The following is an 18,322-nucleotide window of genomic DNA, read 5'->3' on the forward strand; positions in this document are numbered from 1 at the left end:
ATGAGCTCTGCTTTAGAACTATTGGAAATATCTAATAATGAGTTGGTAATATGGGACTGGAATTCAAAGAAAAGTCTAGAGATTTAGGAATCATATACATAGAGATAGACCTATGGACCTAACCTCATGGGACCATGTGAGAAAAAGGAAGAGGGCCTTGGCTGGAGTTAGTGACTTTGATAATGAATGAGCCAGCATGGAGACTGAAAAGATGATGCCAACTAGGTAGAAGGAGAACAAGGAGAAGTACTGTTATTGAGCTGGGGCTCACCAGGGCCTTTTGTCTTCCATTCTCTTGAAATCCAAGTCCATGTTTGTTATTCCTATGTCCGGATCTCTCTTTCTCATCCTGTGTCCTGTTTTCCTTTTGCCTTCAATATTTCACAACGTCAGGGTCTTTTCTAGTGAATTTGGTCTTCTTTGTGGCCAAAGTTCAGGAGAGAATAGAGGTCTTTTCCCTTTTTTTTTTTTTTTTTTTTTTTTTTTTTGACATTTTAACTCTTTAAATGTTTTCTTTTATTAAAGTTTTTTCTTTAAAACTAGATTTCTTTTTTAATTTGAAATTTTTATTTGTATTTTTGTATTCATGTTTTTTTATTAAAGCTTTTTCTTTTTTAATTTTAAAAATTTTTTAAATTAAAGCTTTTTATTTATAAAACATATGCATGGGTAATTTTTCCAACATTGACCCTTGCAAAACCTTTTGTTCCAAATTTTCCCTTCCTTCCCCCCACCTCCTTCTTTAGCTGGCAGGTAGTCCAATACATGTTAAATATGTTGAAATACACAATAAATCCAATATATGTATACATATTCATATAGTTACTTTGCTGCACAAGAAAAATTAGATCAAGAAGGAATTAAAAGAAAAACACAATGGAAGCAAATAACAACAGAAAGAGTGAGAATGCTATGTTGTGTTCCATACTCTGTTCCCATGGTCCTTTCTCTGGATGTAGATGGACTCCCTTCATCACTGCACAAGTGGAACTGGTCTGAATCATCTCAATATTGAAGAGAGGCACTTCCATCAGAATTGATTGTTGTATAGTTTTGTTGTTGCCATGTATAATGATCTCCTGGTTCTGCTCATTTCACTTAGCATTAGTTCATGTAAGAGTCTCTAGGCTTCTCTAAAATCATCCAGCTGGTTGTTTCTTACAGAACAATAATATTCCATAACATTCATATATCATAATTTATTCAGCCATTCTCCAATTGATGGGCATCCACTCAGTTTCCAGTTTCTTGTCACTAACAAGAGGGCTTTTTTTTTTTTTTTTGTACACATGTGCAACATTTTTGCACATGTGGGTCCCTTTCCCTCCTTTAAGAGGGAAATAAGCCTTTGGGATATAAGCCCAGTAGAAACACTGCTGGATCAAAGGGCATTCACAGTTTGATAACTTTTTGAGCATAATTCCAAATTGCTCTCCAGAATGGTTGGATCCATCCACAGGTCCATCTGCAATGTATCAGTGTCCCAGTTTTCCCACATCCCCTCCACCATTGGTCATTATCATTTCCTACCATTTTAGCCAATATGACAGGTGTGTAGTTGTATCTGAGTTTCTTAATTTGCATTTCTCTGATTAATCATTATTATTGGAGTACCTTTTCATGTGACTACAAATAGTTTCAATTTCTTCATTTGAAAATTGTCTGTTTCATATCCTTTGACCACTTATCAATTAGAGAATGGCTTGAACTATTATAAATTTGAGTCAATTCTTTATATATTTTAAAAATGAGGCCTTTATCAGAACCTTTGGATGTAAAAATGCTTCCATTCTAACCTTGTTTGCATTAGTTTTTATTGCTTAAAAATTTATTTATTTATCATAGCTTTTATTTACAAAGTATATGCATGGGTAATTTTTCAGCATTGACCCTTGCAAAACCTTCTGTTCCAACTTTTCCTCTCCTTCCCCCTCCCTGCTCCCCTAGATGGCAGGTAGACCAATACATGTTAAATGTATTGGTCTATAAATAAATAAATAAATACTTTAAACTTAATATAATCAAAATTATCTATTTTGTAATCAGTAATGATTTCTACTTCTTCTTTGATCACAAATTCATTCTTTATGCCTAGATCATGAACCCATTTTAACCTTATCTTGGTATATGGTGTTGTGTGGTCAATGCCTAGTTTCTGGCATACTAATTTCCAATTTTCCCAGAAGTTTTTGTCAAACAATGAGTTCTTATCCCAAAATCTGGGGTCTTTGAGTTTGTCAAACACTAGATTGTTATAGTTATTGACTATTTTGTCCTTTGAACCTAACCTATTCCACTGATCTACTTCTCTATTTCTTAGCCACTACCAAATGGTTTTGATGCCTGCTGCTTTATAATATAATTTTAGATCTGGTACAGCTAGGCCACCTTCATTTGCTTTTTTTCTTCATTAATTCCTTTGAAATTCTTGACCTTTTGTTCTTCCAGATGAATTTCGTTATTTTTTTCTAGGTCAGTAAAATAGTTTCTTGGGAATTTGGTATAGCACTAAGTAAATAGATTAATTTAGGTAGTATTGTCATCTTTATTATATTTGCTTGACCTATCCAAGAGCACTTGATATTTTTCCAATTGCTTAGATCTGACTATTTGTCTGGAAAGTGTTTTGTAGTTTTGCTTATATAGTTCCTGACTTTGCCTTGGCAGATAGGTTCCCAATTATTTTATATTATCAACAGTTATTTTAAATGGAATTTCTCTTTGTATCTCTTGCTGTTGGATTTTGTTAGTGATATATAAGAATGCTAATGATTTATGTGGATTTATTTTGTATTCTGCAACTTTGCTAAAGTTGTGGATTGCTTCTAATAGTTTTTTAGTTGATTCTCTAGGATTTTTTAAATATACCATCATATCATCTGCAAAGAGTGATAATTTGGTTTCTTCATTACCTACTCTAATTTCTTTAATCTTTTTTTTCTTCTCTTATTGCCAAAGCTAGCATTTCTAATACAATATTGAATGGTACTAGTGATAGTGGGCAACCTTGAAAAGCTTTTTATTTTCAAAACAAATGCATGGATAATTTTTTAACATTGACCCTTGCAAAACCTTGTGTTCCAAATTTTCTTTTCCTTCCCCCTAACCCTTTCCCTAGGTAGCAAGTAATTCAATATATGTTAAACATGTTAAAAATATATGTTAAATCCAATATATGTATATAAATTTGTACAATTATCTTGCTGTACAAGAAAAATTAGGTCAAAAAGAAAATGAAAGAAAACAAAATATAAGCAAATAAAAAAAAAAGTGAAAATGCTATGTTGTGATCCACACTCAGTTCCCATAGCTTGTTCAAGGTCTTTCCAATGAATCCTGTCTTCTCATTATGTAGCCAAAGTTCAGGAGAGAGTAGCATCACAAAAACTCAAAAAAGAGATAGCATCTGGGAGGAAAGAGTAACCAATAGTTTCAAATGCTAAAAAGAAGTTGTCAAACTATTTTGTAGATAACTGTTTCCTAGAGCTGAGACCTGGCCAGCAGGCTATATCCTAAGCTTGGCTAAAAATAATCCTTTGTGCTCAGTATAATCTCATCCTCTGGCAAAGTGTATTGCTTGGACCAGTACCAGATGTTCACTGAGGGTGCTCCTGTTATTTCCCAGGGTCTTCTCTCCCCATCAGAGAATTCTTGTTCTGTGTCCCATAAGTGTGGCCATTATCCCCCAAAACTTGAGACACCAAAGTATTGTCCCAAAAAATGCTAACCATGAGAACTGTCTCTGGATCTAATAATGACTGTGTTGTGGGCCAATCCTTTTCTTGTATATAAGTGACCCCAGAATTAGCAGCATTAAGCCCTCCTCTTAATAGGTGGGCTTCTGCCTGTTCATTATTTCACTTTGAAATTAATTAAATTTCTGTTTGTGTCCTGACTCTCCTAACTCAAGCCTACTTTGTGGGCCACTCGCAGATTGGGGGCTGCTTCCATTCCAGTTGACAAAGTTAGGAAAGATGAGGGTTGAGAAGAGCCCATTAAATTTAGCAATTAAAAGCATCAATAAGAGCAGTTTCAATTCAGTGGTAAAGTTTGGAAGCCAGATTTTTGAGTGCTTAAAAGAATGATAACTGGAAGCACTGAACATGGGTAGTTTTTTCAAGGAATTTGACAAAGGGAAAAAAAGATAGAATATATCTAGTGAGGATGGTGAAATCTAGTGAAATTTTTTGGGAAGGTAAATGGAGAGACTTGGGTATGATTATAGTCAGCAGAGAAGTGACTAGTGGACAAGAAAAAATTAGAACGAGAATAATATTGGGCTCAATCTTGTGGAGATGACAAGAATTTTTTTAGTACAGATTTTTAAAAATAATTTTTTCTAATATGGTTTTAAAAATAATGTTAATATTAATTACAAAAACAATTGTTTCCATACTTTTGGAATTAGTTTTGGTGTCACAACTACTGTCTCCAAGTATGGAAAAAGGCTTTGGAATTTGAGAATTCACTTTTTTTTTTTTGTTTTTGGAAGCAATGAGGGTTCCACAGCTAGCAAGTGAGGTTGGATTTGAATGCATACCCAGGGTGGGTGTGTCATCTAACTGTCCCCGAAAATTCACTTTCACAGTGGAATGAATTCAAAGAAAATTTATTTCAATATATACCCAAAATAATTGAAGATGCATTGAGGTATCACAGGATTGGGGCACATGGCCTATCCTCACAATTTGGAGACCTGAGAAAATTGCTGCCAATGAAAATGTTGAAGATATTAAACTTGGCTTCTTTCTGCAATCCTGGGTTAATGGATTAAAATGAATTTTAAGCAGGAAGTAAATCAGCTATGTATTAAGCACAGAGAATTATAATCATGAGTTCTTTTAATCTGGCTTTTTTTTTTTCAGCTTCAGAATAAGAGAGGGTTGCCAGACAGAAAAATTACTTATGGGAATTATTATGAGGTATAAGAATGCTTCTTCAGACAGTTGGATATTTTTCACTATGATTTCCAGCATTGACAATTGAGGCTTCAAACTGAGTTTGGAATTGTCAATAAGATGTTTAATTCTTCTAAACAGCTTTAGAAAAGCTGACCCATAATAAGGATGGTCCATGTTTAGCCAAGTATAATGGAGACTTAGAGACATTTCTTCTTAATTAATGGCTGTCCTTACAGTTGTGCTAAAAAAAAGAAACATCTTTGCATTATTTCCTATTATCTTTCTAAAAATTGAAGTTTTATTCAAAATAATCTAATTCAAAATTTAGTCCTAACAATTTCAAAGCAGAAGATACTGGTGCTCTGAAGTAAATTATTACTTTTTTAAAGTCTTTTGTGAAATATGATAAATTTGGAAAAGCAACATTTGGAAAAAAAAAAATTAAGAATGGAAAATTTTAAGTAAACAGATTCAGAAGACAATAACAGGTTTCATCAAAAGACTGGAGGCATTTCCTTTAAAAAAAAAAAACCCTATGTCTCATTTTGTTTAAAAAAATTAATTTTCCAAGCATTTATCTCTCCCTTCTACTACCCCCAATTATAAGCAACTTTTAAAAAGAGAAAAAAGGAAAACCTTTATAACAAAATTCATAGTCCTGTAAAACAAACTCACAGACTAGCCCTGCTTAAAAATGTATGTCTTGTTCTAAATTTTAAATACTTCACTTCTCTGACAAGTGGTAGGGTTTATATTTTATCATCAGCCCTCTGAGGATAGTAGTTTAATCATTGCACTGATCAACGTTCCAAATCTTTATAATATTGTTGACAAATTTTACATTGTTCTTTTAGTTCTGCTTATTTCACTCGACATTACTTTTTAGAAATCTCCCCAGTTTTCCCTAACTATATACCTATTTCAAATTACTTGCCTTCTTAATGAGGAGAAAGAAAAGGAAAGAATTTGGAACTCAAAATATGAAAAAAAGAACTTTTAAATTGTTTTTATATATAATTAAAAAAATAAAATATTAAATACAAAAAAGAGAAATTTCATTTCTTAGGGAATAATATCCTTATATCATTTATTTAACCAGTCCCCAATAAGAGGGAAGTGATCCTTTTAGTTTCCATTTTTTGGATGAAAAAAGCAGGTGTTTCTCCTGTTTATTAGTAAAATTTTTGCTAGAGGTTTTCATTCAAACATATTGATTAAAAGTAGAGTCTTTAAAATGATTTTTTGGACTCTAGATTGTTTTTAGTGAAATAAAAGTTATTAGGCAGAATATACATACACTGTACACACAGATATTTCACATCAATACTTTTATACTTCATTGTATAGTGGAGATGATCTTAGGCTCTTGCCTCTCAGCAAAACTTGAGGTTTGGCAAATCCTACTAAGCTGAAAAGGCTTTGAGAATGGACAGATGATGAACAGTAATGTTCACAATCCCAGGACCAGCCTAAGTTGAAAAAATTGAGATTTTTATTAAGTTAAATGTATTTTTTAGCTGTAGCATGTCATTAAGGTGGGCCGTTAGGAGGCATCATAGTCCACAAATGCTGGGCCTGGAGTTAGGAAGATGGATCTGGGCTCAGATCTTTATTAGCTGGGCAAGTCACTTAATCACCAGCCTTAACACTTCCTAGCTGTGTGACCCCGGGCAAGTCACATAACCCCAATTGCCTCAGCAAAAAAAAAAAACAAAACAAAAACAAAACAAAACAAAAAGCAAAATATATGCAAAGCTAGTTTTCATCATTCACCCTTGCAAAATCTTGTGTTCCAAGTTTTTTCCCTCCTCCTAAACAACAAGTAATCCCATATAAGTTAAATAAGAATAAATAATTCTTCTAAACATATTTCCACATTTATCATGTCGCATAAGAAAAATCAAATCAAAAGAAAAACCAAGGAAAAAAACAAGCAAGCAAACAATAACAACAAAAAAGGTGAAAATACTATGTTACGATCTACCTTCAATCCCCATAGAAGTTTCTCTGGATGCAGATGGCTCTGTCCATCACAAGTCTTAAAACTGGCTTGAATCACTTCATTGTTGAAAAGACAAATCTGTCACAGCTGATCATCACATAATTTTATTGCTGTTTACAGGGTTTTCTTGGTTCTATTCATTTCACTTAGCATCAGCTCTCTAGGCCTTTCTGAAATCATCCTGCTGATCATTTTTATTGAACAATAATATTCCATAACATTCATATACCATAACTTATTCAGCCATTCCCCAGCTGATGGGCATTCACTCAGTTTCCAATTCCTTGCCACTTCCAAAAGGGCTATTATAAACATTTTTGCACATGTGGGGCCCTTTCCTTCCTTTAAGATCTCTTTGGGATATAGGCCTAAGAGAAACACTGCTAGGTCAAAGGATATGCACCATTTTGAGCCTTGCATAGCTTCAAATTGCTCTCTAGAATGATTGTAAACTCTACCAACAATTTATTAGAATCCTAGTTTTTTCACTTTCCCTCTGACATTTATCATTATCTTTTCCTGTCATTTTAGGCAGTCTGAGAAGTGTGAAGTGATCCTTCAGAGTTGTTTAATTTGCATTTTTCTAACAGTGATTTAAAGTATTTTGAAAGCAATTTTTTGAGAGTAGTAGCTCCTGGTACAAAAACAGGCATTTAATAAGTGCTTATTGATTAAACTGACAGTGAAATCATAAGTCGAGGCCTTATTTAGCCTTATTCCTGTTAAAGTATGATAGAAAGTTTTCATATTTATTAGGATGCTAAAATTATTTTTTGTTGTCGAATCATTTTTCAGTCATGTCTGACCCCATTTGGGAATTTCTTGACAAAGATATTGAGTAGTTTGCTATTTCTTTCTCCAGCTCATTTTACAGATGAAGAAAATAAGGCAAACAAGATTAATTGATTGACTCAAGGTCATACATCTAGTATGTTTCTGAAGTTGATTTAAACTTAGGTCTTAACTCTGAGATACCACTACACACTTGTCAGATTGGCTAAGATGGCAGGAAATGATAATGACCACTGTTGGAGGGGGTGTGGGAAAACTTGGACACAAATACATTGTTGATGTAACTGTAAATGGATCCAACCATTCTGGAGAGCAATTTGGAACTATGTTCAAAAAGTTATCAAACTGTGCATACCAGTTGATCCAGCAGTGTTTCTACTGGGCTTATATCCCAAAGGCTTATTTCCCTCTTAAAGGAGGGAAAGGGACCCACATGTGCAAAAATGTTTGTGGCAGCCCTCTTGTTAGTTGTAAGAAACTGGAAACTTGAGTGGATGCCCATCAATTGGAAGATGGCTGAATAAGTTATGGTATATGAATGTTATGGAATATTATTGTTCTGTAAGAAATGACCAGCTGGATGATTTCAGAGAGGCCTGGAGAGATTTACATGAACTGATGCTAAGTGAAATGAACAGAACCTGGAGATCATAATACACAGTAACAATAAGACTATTTTTTTTTTTATTATTTAATAGTCTTTTATTTACAGGTTTTATGCATGGGTAACTTTACAGCATTATCAATTGTCAAACCTCTTCTTCCAATTTTTCACCTCTTACCCCCCACCCCCTCCCCCAGATGGCAGGATGACCAGTAGATGTTAAATATATTAAAATATAAATTAGATACACAATAAGTATACATGACCAAACCGTTATTTTGCTGTACAAAAAGAATCAGACTCTGAAATATTGTACAATTAGCTTGTAAAGGAAATAAAAAATGCAGGTGGGCATAAATATAGGGATTGGGAATTCAATGTAATGGTTTTTAGTCATCTCCCAGAGTCCTTTCTCTGGGCATAGCTGGTTCAGTTCATTACTGCTCCATTGGAAATGATTTGGTTGATCTCATTGCTGAGGATGGCCAGGTCCATCAGAACTGGTCATCATATAGTATTGTTGTTGAAGTAAAACAACATTTCATTTCACTCAGCATCAGTTCGTGTAAGTAACAACAAGACTATACAATGATCAATTCTAATGGACATGGCTCTCTTCAACAATGAAATGATTTAAACCAGTGCCACTTGTTCAGTGATGAAGAAAGCCATCTACACCCAGAGAGAGGACCGTGGGAACTGAGTGTGAACCACAACATAGCCTTCTCACTATTGTTTTTTGCTTGCATTTTGTTTTCTTTCTCGTTTTTTTTTTTCTTTCTTCTTGATTTGATTTTTCTTGTACAGCAAGATAACTATAAATATGTATACATATATTGGATTTAACATATATTTTAACATATTTAACATGTATTGGACTACCTGCCATTGGAGGGGGTGGGGGAAAGGAAGGGAAAATTTGGAACAAAAGGTTTTGCAAGGGTCAGTGTTGAAAAATTACCTATCCATATGTTTTGTAAATAAAAACCTTTAATTAAAAAAAAAAAAAAGAATATTTACCAAAATAAATAAATAAACTTAGTTCTTCTGACTCCAGGCCTTGTTCTCTTTCTGTTGCATCACCTAGCTGTCCCAAGCTATTTTTTAAAAAACTCTAAACATTGTTTTGATCTTTTTTTCAGGTGAAGTGTTTGTATTAAATGATGGTGGAGAAGTTGATCTGGACTTGGGAAATTATGAAAGGTTTTTGGATATTAACCTTTATAAAGACAACAATATCACTACTGGAAAGATATATCAGCATGTAATCAATAAAGAAAGACATGGTGATTACTTGGGGAAAACAGTACAAGGTATGCCTATGAATTTTTTCAGTTTTTAAAAAATGAAGGCTTTGATTTTCTGTGGTGTGCATACATTTTTTATATAAAATATTATACCTACAAATTATAAACATGTAAAATAGCAAATAGCCATGTGTTTTCATCTTACTAAACTGAATCATTTCTCCTTTTTAAAAAAAACCCTGAAGTTTTGACATCTTATTATATTGTGACTTGAATGTGAATTCAAATCCTCAAAGGTTTTTGTTGATCAGTTTAAATATTTAAAATTGGATCTAAGTTTCTGGTGAGAATATTTGATTAGAAAAAAAGATTAGAAAAGATTTCAAATAAATCTTAATGAACATATCTTTTTTTTTTTTTAAATTTTTAATAGCTTTTCATTTACAAGTTATATGCACGGGTAATTTTACAGCATTGACAATTGCCAAACCTTTTGTTCCAATTTCTCCCCTCCTTCACCCCATCTCCTCCCCTAGATGGCAGGATGACCAATACATGTTAACTATATTATGGTATAAATTAAATACAAAGTAAGTATACATGCCCAAACTGTTATTTTGCTGTACAAAAATAATCGGACTCTGAAATATTGTACAATTAGCCTGTGAAGGAAATAAAAAATGCAGGCCAACAAAATTATAGGGATTGGAAATTCTATGTAATGGTTCTTAGTCAACTCCCAGAGTTCTTTCACTGGGTGTAGCTGTTTCAGTTCATTACTGCTCCATTGGAACTGATTTAGTTCATCTCATTGCTGAAGATGGCCTGGTCCATCAGAATCGATCATCATATAGTATTGTTGAAGTATATAATGATCTCCTGGTCCTGCTCTTAATGAACATATCTTAATTTTATTCATATGCAGTAAAGAATCATTAGAATGTTAACTTTAGCTATCAGTTTTTGAGAGTTAATGTAATTAAACGTCTAATTTGTTTTGTATAAGAAAAATATCTTGTCAACTTTCATTTAAGGAAGAGAAGAATTGTCGGTAGGCTAATTATTTGGAAGACTTTATATCTATGTTAGAATAGTTTAAAAAGACACTCAGTAGCAGTAATGAATAATTTTACATTTGTTTTCTTTTCTAGTTGTTCCTCATATTACGGATGCTGTTCAGGAATGGGTGATGAACCAGGCCAAAGTTCCGGTGGATGGTCACAAGGAAGAACCCCAAATATGTGTCATAGAGGCAAGTATGGGATATGTTTGTATTGACTCTTACTGATAAGCATTACTGAATGAGCAGCAGCCTTCTGTCTTTTTTTTGGTACCTAGCCTAAACATAAGCTTTTACGTCGCTTATAGTTCTTTATGTTTAAGTGAAGTTTAATGGCTATAAGTGGTACTGGGAGTAAGGAAAACCTGAGTTCAAATTTGGCCTCTTACTTACTAGCTGTATGACTGTCGGCACGTCATTTAACATGTCTGCCTTGGTTTCCTTTTCTGTAAAATTGGGTTAATAACAGCATCAACTTCCTAGTATTATGAGGATCAAATGAAATAATGTTTGTAAAGTGCTTTGTAAACCGTAAAGCTCTCTATAATTGCTAACTATTCTTATTAGCAATAAAATTATTTGGATACAAGTGTTTACTGTTTCCATAAATTTAACGTCAGATATCTCAGTTGTTCATAACTTTCAATCATCTTCCTTTCTATACAGTCCTCCCTAACACCAATCAATGCTGAAGGAATCTAACCTGAATCACCCACTCACATTTATATAGATAGTAGTTTCAGGAAATATTTTTTAGAACAGAATCCCTGTATCTTAACATGATGGCTGGAATAACCCAATGGAAAAAATAATTCTGCAGTAAGAATAAGAGCTAGCATTTATGTAGTACTTTTAAAATGTTAACTCATTTTGCCATCACAACATTTTGACATCCCCCTTTGGGGGACTATTATTATCATGCCCATTTTACCGATCAGGAAACTTTGACAAACTGAAGTTAAATGACTAACTTAGGGTCACAGCTATTTGAGCCTCAACTTTTTGACTCCAGATCTAGTACTCTATTTGCTGCCTTTCTGAAATCTCATATTTTATTTTTTTAAATAGTATTTTATTTTTCCAAATACATGCAAAGGTAGCATCTTTGCAAAATCTTGTCTTCCACAATTTTTTTTCTCTCTTTCCCTGTCTCCTCTTCCCAAGACAGCAAACAGTTCAACATAGGTTAAACATGTAGTTCTTTCAAACATATTTTTATATTCATCATGTTGTACAAAAAAAAAATCTCACCAAAAGGGAAAAAACATAAGAAAGAAAAAAATCAAGCAACCAAACAACAAAAAAGTGAAAATACTGTGCTTTGATCCACATTCAGGATCCATAATTTTCTCTCTGGAGGCAGATAGCACTTTCCATTATAAGTCTATTGGAATTGACTTTGAATCACCTCATTGTTGAATAGAGCCAAGTCCATTACAGTTGATCATCACATAATCTTGTTACTGTGTACAATGTTCTTTTGGTTCTGCCTGTTTCACTCAGCATCAGTTCATGTTAAGTCTTTTCAGGCTTTTCTGAAATCAGCCTGCTTATCATTTTTTATAGAACAATAATATATACACTGACTTTTTTACTGGATCAAGGGAAATTCTCTATTCATCTATAGCAAATGAAGGTCTTATCCTTTTCCCATGGCATGAAAAAATTATTGTTGGTTGGTCAGTTGTGGTGACCTTGTGATCCCGTTCCCATGTGCCTTTTTCAGTTGTACCTCATGTTTCATGGCTTGACATTCTTACCTTTGATGTTTAACTGGCTTGGCTTTGGAAGGCAGCTGTTATTAGCTTAGTCTTAGCACAGCTGGACTGGGACAGGTGTTAAATGGTTCTTCCCTCTGTTACTCTAATGTTTGCATTTAAGATCATGGGACTGACACCTGGGAAGGAATGAGGACAAAAAGAACTCTTTCTAGTGTCAAGATACCTGCGTTCAAATCTTGACTTTTGTAGTACTTAAATTACTGTGAGAGGGGAGACTTTAGTTTTCTGGTCTGTAAAATGAAACTGTTGGATTTGAAGATTTTCAGGGTCCCTTTGGACATTCTTAAACTATGATTCCAAGGGATCTAGCCCAACTCTCTTATTTTATTTTTTTTATTTTTTGGATATCTCTCCTCTTTTTTTTTTTTTTTTTAATAGCCTTTTATTTACAGGATATATGCATGGGTAACTTTACAGCATTAACAATTGCTAAACCTCTTGTTCCAATTTTTCACCTCTTACCCCCCCACCCCCTCCCCCAGATGGCAGGATGACCAGTACATGTTAAATATATTAAAATATAAATTAGATACACAGTAAGTATACATGACCAAACCGTTATTTTGCTGTACAAAAAGAATCAGACTCTGAAATATTGTACAATTAGCTTGTGAAGGAAATCAAAAATGTAGGTGGGCATAAATATAAGGATTGGGAATTCAATGTAATGGTTTTTAGTCATCTCCCAGAGTTCTTTCTCTGGGCATAGGTGATTCAGTTAATTACTGCTCCATTGGAAATGATTCGGTTGATCTCATTGCTGAGGATGGCCAGGTCCATCAGAACTGGTCATCATATAGTATTGTTGTTAAAGTATATAATGATCTCCTGATCCTGCTCATTTCACTCAGCATCAGTTCGTGTAAGTCTCTCCAGGCCTTTCTGAAATCATCCTGTTGGTCATTTCTTACAGAACAGTAATATTCCATAATATTCATATACCACAATTTATTGAGCCATTCTCCAATTGATGGACATCCATTCAGTTTCCAGTTTCTAGCCACTACAAACAGGGCTGCCACAAACATTCGTGCACATACAGGCCCCTTTCCCTTCTTTATAATCTCTTTGGGATATAAGCCCAGTAGTAACACTGCTGGATCAAAGGGTATGTCAACTCTCATATTTTATAGATGATCAAACAAGTGATCTGCCTAAGATCACGCTAACTTGTATATAGCAAGTAGCAACTAGCAAGCGCAAGGCTGGGATTCAGACCCACATACCTGGACTTCAAATACAGCAAGTTGTTCATGATGCCAGGATGCTCATGATTGTCCAAGTATAAGTCTGAGGCCTTAGAATATAGAATTTGTGTCTGTCAATGTTGCTTTTCCCATAATCCTCTCTTTTCTTCTTTCTTCCCCTCTCTCCCCCCTTTTTCTCCTCCTCCCTCTTTCTCTTTACCTCCCTGTATCCTTCACCCCATTCCTTTCTCTTTCTCTGTGTCTCTGCCTCTTTCTCTCTTTCTCTCTCTGTCTTTCTGTCTCTCTCTCTGCCTTTCTTGTCTCTGTCTGTTTTTTTCTTTGTCTCTGTCTCTGTCTCTTCTTTCTCTTTCTCTGTCTCTGTGTGTCTCTTTCTCTCTCTCTGTGTATTTCTCTCTGTCTCTGTTTCTCCCTTCCTTCTTCCCTCCCTCTGTCTTTGTTTCTCTGTCTACTCTTTCTGTGTTTCCCTTCCCTCTTTCCCCCTCTCCTGTACTATATAGTACTATGTAATGTACATACAAATATAAACACACCCACACATGTATACACATACATACAGAAGTTGTCCAAGTATATGAGAACTTTTGAATTGAAATTCAAAAATTGAATTTTTCTCATCTTTGAATATCTTTTATTTTTCAAAATATATGCAAAGATAGTTTTCAACATTCATTTTTGTAAGACTTGATATTCCAAAATTTTCTCCTTATCTTCCCCCTCCTCAAGACAAGTAATCTGATATAGATTAAATGTGTAATTCTTTTAAATACAATTCCATATTTGTCATGTTGTGCAAGAAAAATCAAACCAAAAGGGAAAAAACCATGAGAAAGAGAACAAACAAGCAAAAAGGTGAAAATACTATTTTTCTATCCCTTTAGTTCTTTCTCTGGATGTGGATGGCATTTTCCATCCCAAATCTATTGGAATTCCATGGCTGTGAGAGCTTATTCCTTATCTACACTTTTGGAACTTCCATAAATGTGACTTAGGAGGTTAGAAAATAACATTTTAACCTGTCATGAAGAAAATTTGCTATCCAGTAAAGCCGATATATTTAAATATATCAGCTTTAGTTTGTCAACAGGCATTTATTAAGCACTTTTTATTTTATTTATTTTTTATTAAATTTATTTATTAAGCCAGTCCTTGGGCTCATAGGATAAAGCACTGTGGTATAAAAAGAAAGGCATTAAGGACAAGGTCCTCCTGCCCTGAAGAAACTACTTTCCAATCAGTGAGCTAGCATGCAGATACAGACAATGTAAAGAGGAGATAATCTTAGAGGAGAGAAACTCATTTTTTTTTTTTTTTTTAAATTTAATAGCCTTTTATTTACAGGATATATACATGGGTAACTTTACAGCATTAACAATTGCCAAACCTCTTGTTCCAATTTTTCACCTCTTACCCCCCCCACCCCCTCCCCTAAATGGCAGGATGACCAGTAGATGTTAAATATATTAAAATATAACTTAGATACATAATAAGTATACATGACCAAAACATTATTTTGCTGTACAAAAAGAATCAGACTCTGAATTATTGTACAATTAGCTTGTGAAGGAAATCAAAAATGCAGGTGTGCATAACTATAGGGATTGGGAATTCAATGTAATGGTTTTTAGTCATCTCCCAGAGTTCTTTTTCTGGGTATAGCTGGTTCAGTTCATTACTGCTCCATTAGAAATGATTTGGTTGATCTTGTTGCTGAGGGTGGCCTGATCCATCAGAACTGGTCATCATCTAGTATTGTTGTTGAAGTATATAATGATCTCCTGGTCCTGCTCATTTCACTCAGCATCAGTTCGTGTAAGTCTCTCCAGGCCTTTCTGAAATCATCCTGTTGGTCATTTCTTACAGAACAGTAATATTCCATAATTTTCATATACCACAATTTATTCAGCCATTCTCCAACTGATGGACATCCATTCAGGAGAAACTCATTTTCTAATGAAGGAGCCAGCATGCAGATATAGACAATGTAAAGTGAAGATAATCTTAAAGGAGACAAAATAGAAGTTGAAGGGTAGTAGGGGCTGATAAGCTTTGAATTGTGAACTGCCATATGAATTTATGTAATTGGATATGGGAGTTGTGAAAAATTTAATAGCAGTAAAAAATATCAAATATTTCACCAAGATTTAATACTTTATGTAAAAATAAATAACATTCATTTCCTTATTATGCAAATTTTCTTTTATCTTTAACACATGGTAAAATTATATGCATAGCAAAGAATTGTTTTAAAATAAGTTTTTTTATGATTTGTTATCAGTAAATGTTTGATTTGTATACCTATTTAATATGCTTATATATCCTGATCATATGAAAATTTTTCTGGCATGAAGTGGTTGAAAATGAAAAATGTTTAAGAAGCTCTGCGTTATAGGATCTCTAACCTAGGCCTTGAAGTAAACCTGATTTAAAGGATAATAAAATTCAAAACTAAAAAAGGATTTTATCAGGCATTTATTAGTCCAAATCCAGCAAAGATATGTTGGAGCCAACTTGAACCAACTTTAGCAATTTTAAAAAATTTCAGGGTGAGCATTTACATCTTGGAATTTGTCACATACTATATAAATCAGGGTTTGACTTAGTGTTTTGTTGATAATTTAGATTTAAGAAAATGATGGGGAAAATATAAGTAATACAACTTAAACTCAAGACTATATTGAGGGGCAACTAGATGCCCCAGTGAAGACAGTATGGGTTCTGAAGTTAGGAGGATTTGAGTTCAAATTTGATCTTGGACCAAATGTACTGTGTGACCTTGAACAAGTCACTTAACCCTGATTGCTTTGCAATTAAATAAATAAAAGAAAGAAACAAAGAAAGTGTTTTGAGCAATAATTTTCTTTTTGGAGAGCCAGGGGTTGGGACCATTTCTCAGCAGCATGCTGCTTAACTCTAGTGATCTTCCCATCAGACAGCCCTGACTCTTTTACATGAACATGATACATTCTATAAACATTATACTTTACATTTAAAATGCTATTTCTCAAAGACAAAGTCTGCTTGAGAATAATCTATCATCTATTAAAAATGGGCCCATAGAGGTAAATAAATTATAGATAATGGTAGGAAATGTATTATTATTCCCCCTTTTTTCAGATGAGAAAACAAGTGCTAAGAGGTTACATTATTTGCCTATGATCCACAGATAATAGGTGTCTCAATTGATTAGCTCTCTATATTGATAGCTAGATTTGCTATCTATCAGTTGACCCATCATCAGGCTACCATCTCAATTGATTTACCATTTGTCTGTCTTAACATTTATCTTTAAATAGCTATATGTATCTATACCATCATCTTTCTGTAGATATCTATGGATGGGTATAGATGAATATCTCATTAGCTAGAGTAACAAGAAGAGGGCCAGAAGTGAAGTCATTAAACCATCTTAAAAATCCAAGTACAATTAAATAATTAGTACAGAGTTTGTTTTCCTGACCTTTGGAGGTAGAGGTGGGGTGAAGACTTAGGATTTAGAAATATATCATTAGTTGTATTGTCCTGGTTAGCTTCCTGGAGGTCTTGGTTTCAGCAGAATAATTACCACAAGAATAGTTAGGAATAAAGTCCAAAGTCTTTATTATCACCTTCACAGTCTGTCTCCTTTGCCTGGGGCTGGGCTAGCTTTATGGGGGACCTTCAGATAGGCCTTCGTCTCAGTGGAGAAGTGAAGAAGGACAGGCCAGCCACCATGAGGGTCTCTGTCTTCAAGTCTTTGTGTAGTCCTCCTCTAGGTCTGACTCTGACCTCTTAAATATTCTATTACAATTAAATCCATTCATTATCCTGAGTATGAGCCAATCCTTATATCACTAACGAACCATTATTTGTTGTAAGAGTAAATCAATCATATGAACTAAAGAATTATTAATCACCATGCTAAACTAGTTAACCATTGTCTTATCAGTTCCATTGAGGTAACACTTTGTTGTAAGAATCCTTGCCTCAAGTATATTTCTCCAGAGTTCTGGCCCATTACAATTTTTTTTTTTTCATGTTAGATTCATCTCATGAAATTTTTCTCCAATATATCTTTTTTTTTTTTTTTTAATTTAATAGCCTTTTATTTACAGATTATATGCATGGGTAACTTTACAACATTAACAATTGCTAAACCCCTTGTTCCAATTTTTCACCTCTTACCCCCCCACCCCCTCCCCTAGATGGCAGGATGAGCAGTAGATGTTAAATACATTAAAATATAAATTAGATACACAATAAGTATACATGACCAAAACATTATTTTGCTGTACAAAAAGAATCAGACTCTGAAGTATTGTACAATTAGCTTGTGAAGGAAATCAAAAATGCAGGTGGGCATAAATATAGGGATTGTCTGGCCCATTACAATTAATAACACTGGGAGATTCTTGGTAGGAAAACTGGACTGAATTTTATTCCTGTGTTGTAAAAGGAAAACTTTCCAGTTGGTTGACAGGATATGTGCAATTTCATTTTTGGCCATGTGAGTGCAGAAGCAGATAACTTTAAAGGTCTAATTTCAGAATCTGATACCTTAGGAATGCTGTAAGAACCAATGTTAACTATGTAGAGAGTATATATTTTTTGATTTTAGAGAATATATCTATTTTGATTTTTGAATTCAGGTAATTTACCCCTGAAACATTTTTTAACATCTGTTTATCCTTTTAATTGGGAATGTTGTCCTCATCAATTGATAGGATATATATTCTTTGTATGTCAGTCCC

General features: G+C 33.9%; 1 protein-coding gene across 3 annotated transcripts in view; it reads left to right on the top strand.

Moving 5' to 3' along the window:
* The window catches only part of CTPS2 (CTP synthase 2), a 156,375-nt gene that overhangs the window by 7,478 nt on the left and 130,575 nt on the right, over window positions 1-18,322 (top strand). For all 3 annotated transcript variants that reach the window (XM_031958951.1, XM_031958952.1, XM_031958953.1), the window contains 2 exons: window positions 9,442-9,612; window positions 10,698-10,798. In XM_031958951.1, coding sequence (XP_031814811.1) covers window positions 9,442-9,612; window positions 10,698-10,798 — 272 coding nt within the window. The remainder of the gene's footprint in view (window positions 1-9,441; window positions 9,613-10,697; window positions 10,799-18,322) is intronic.

The sequence above is a fragment of the Sarcophilus harrisii genome, chromosome 3 (assembly GCF_902635505.1).
Source record: "Sarcophilus harrisii chromosome 3, mSarHar1.11, whole genome shotgun sequence".
NCBI classification, from domain to species: domain Eukaryota; kingdom Metazoa; phylum Chordata; class Mammalia; order Dasyuromorphia; family Dasyuridae; genus Sarcophilus; species Sarcophilus harrisii.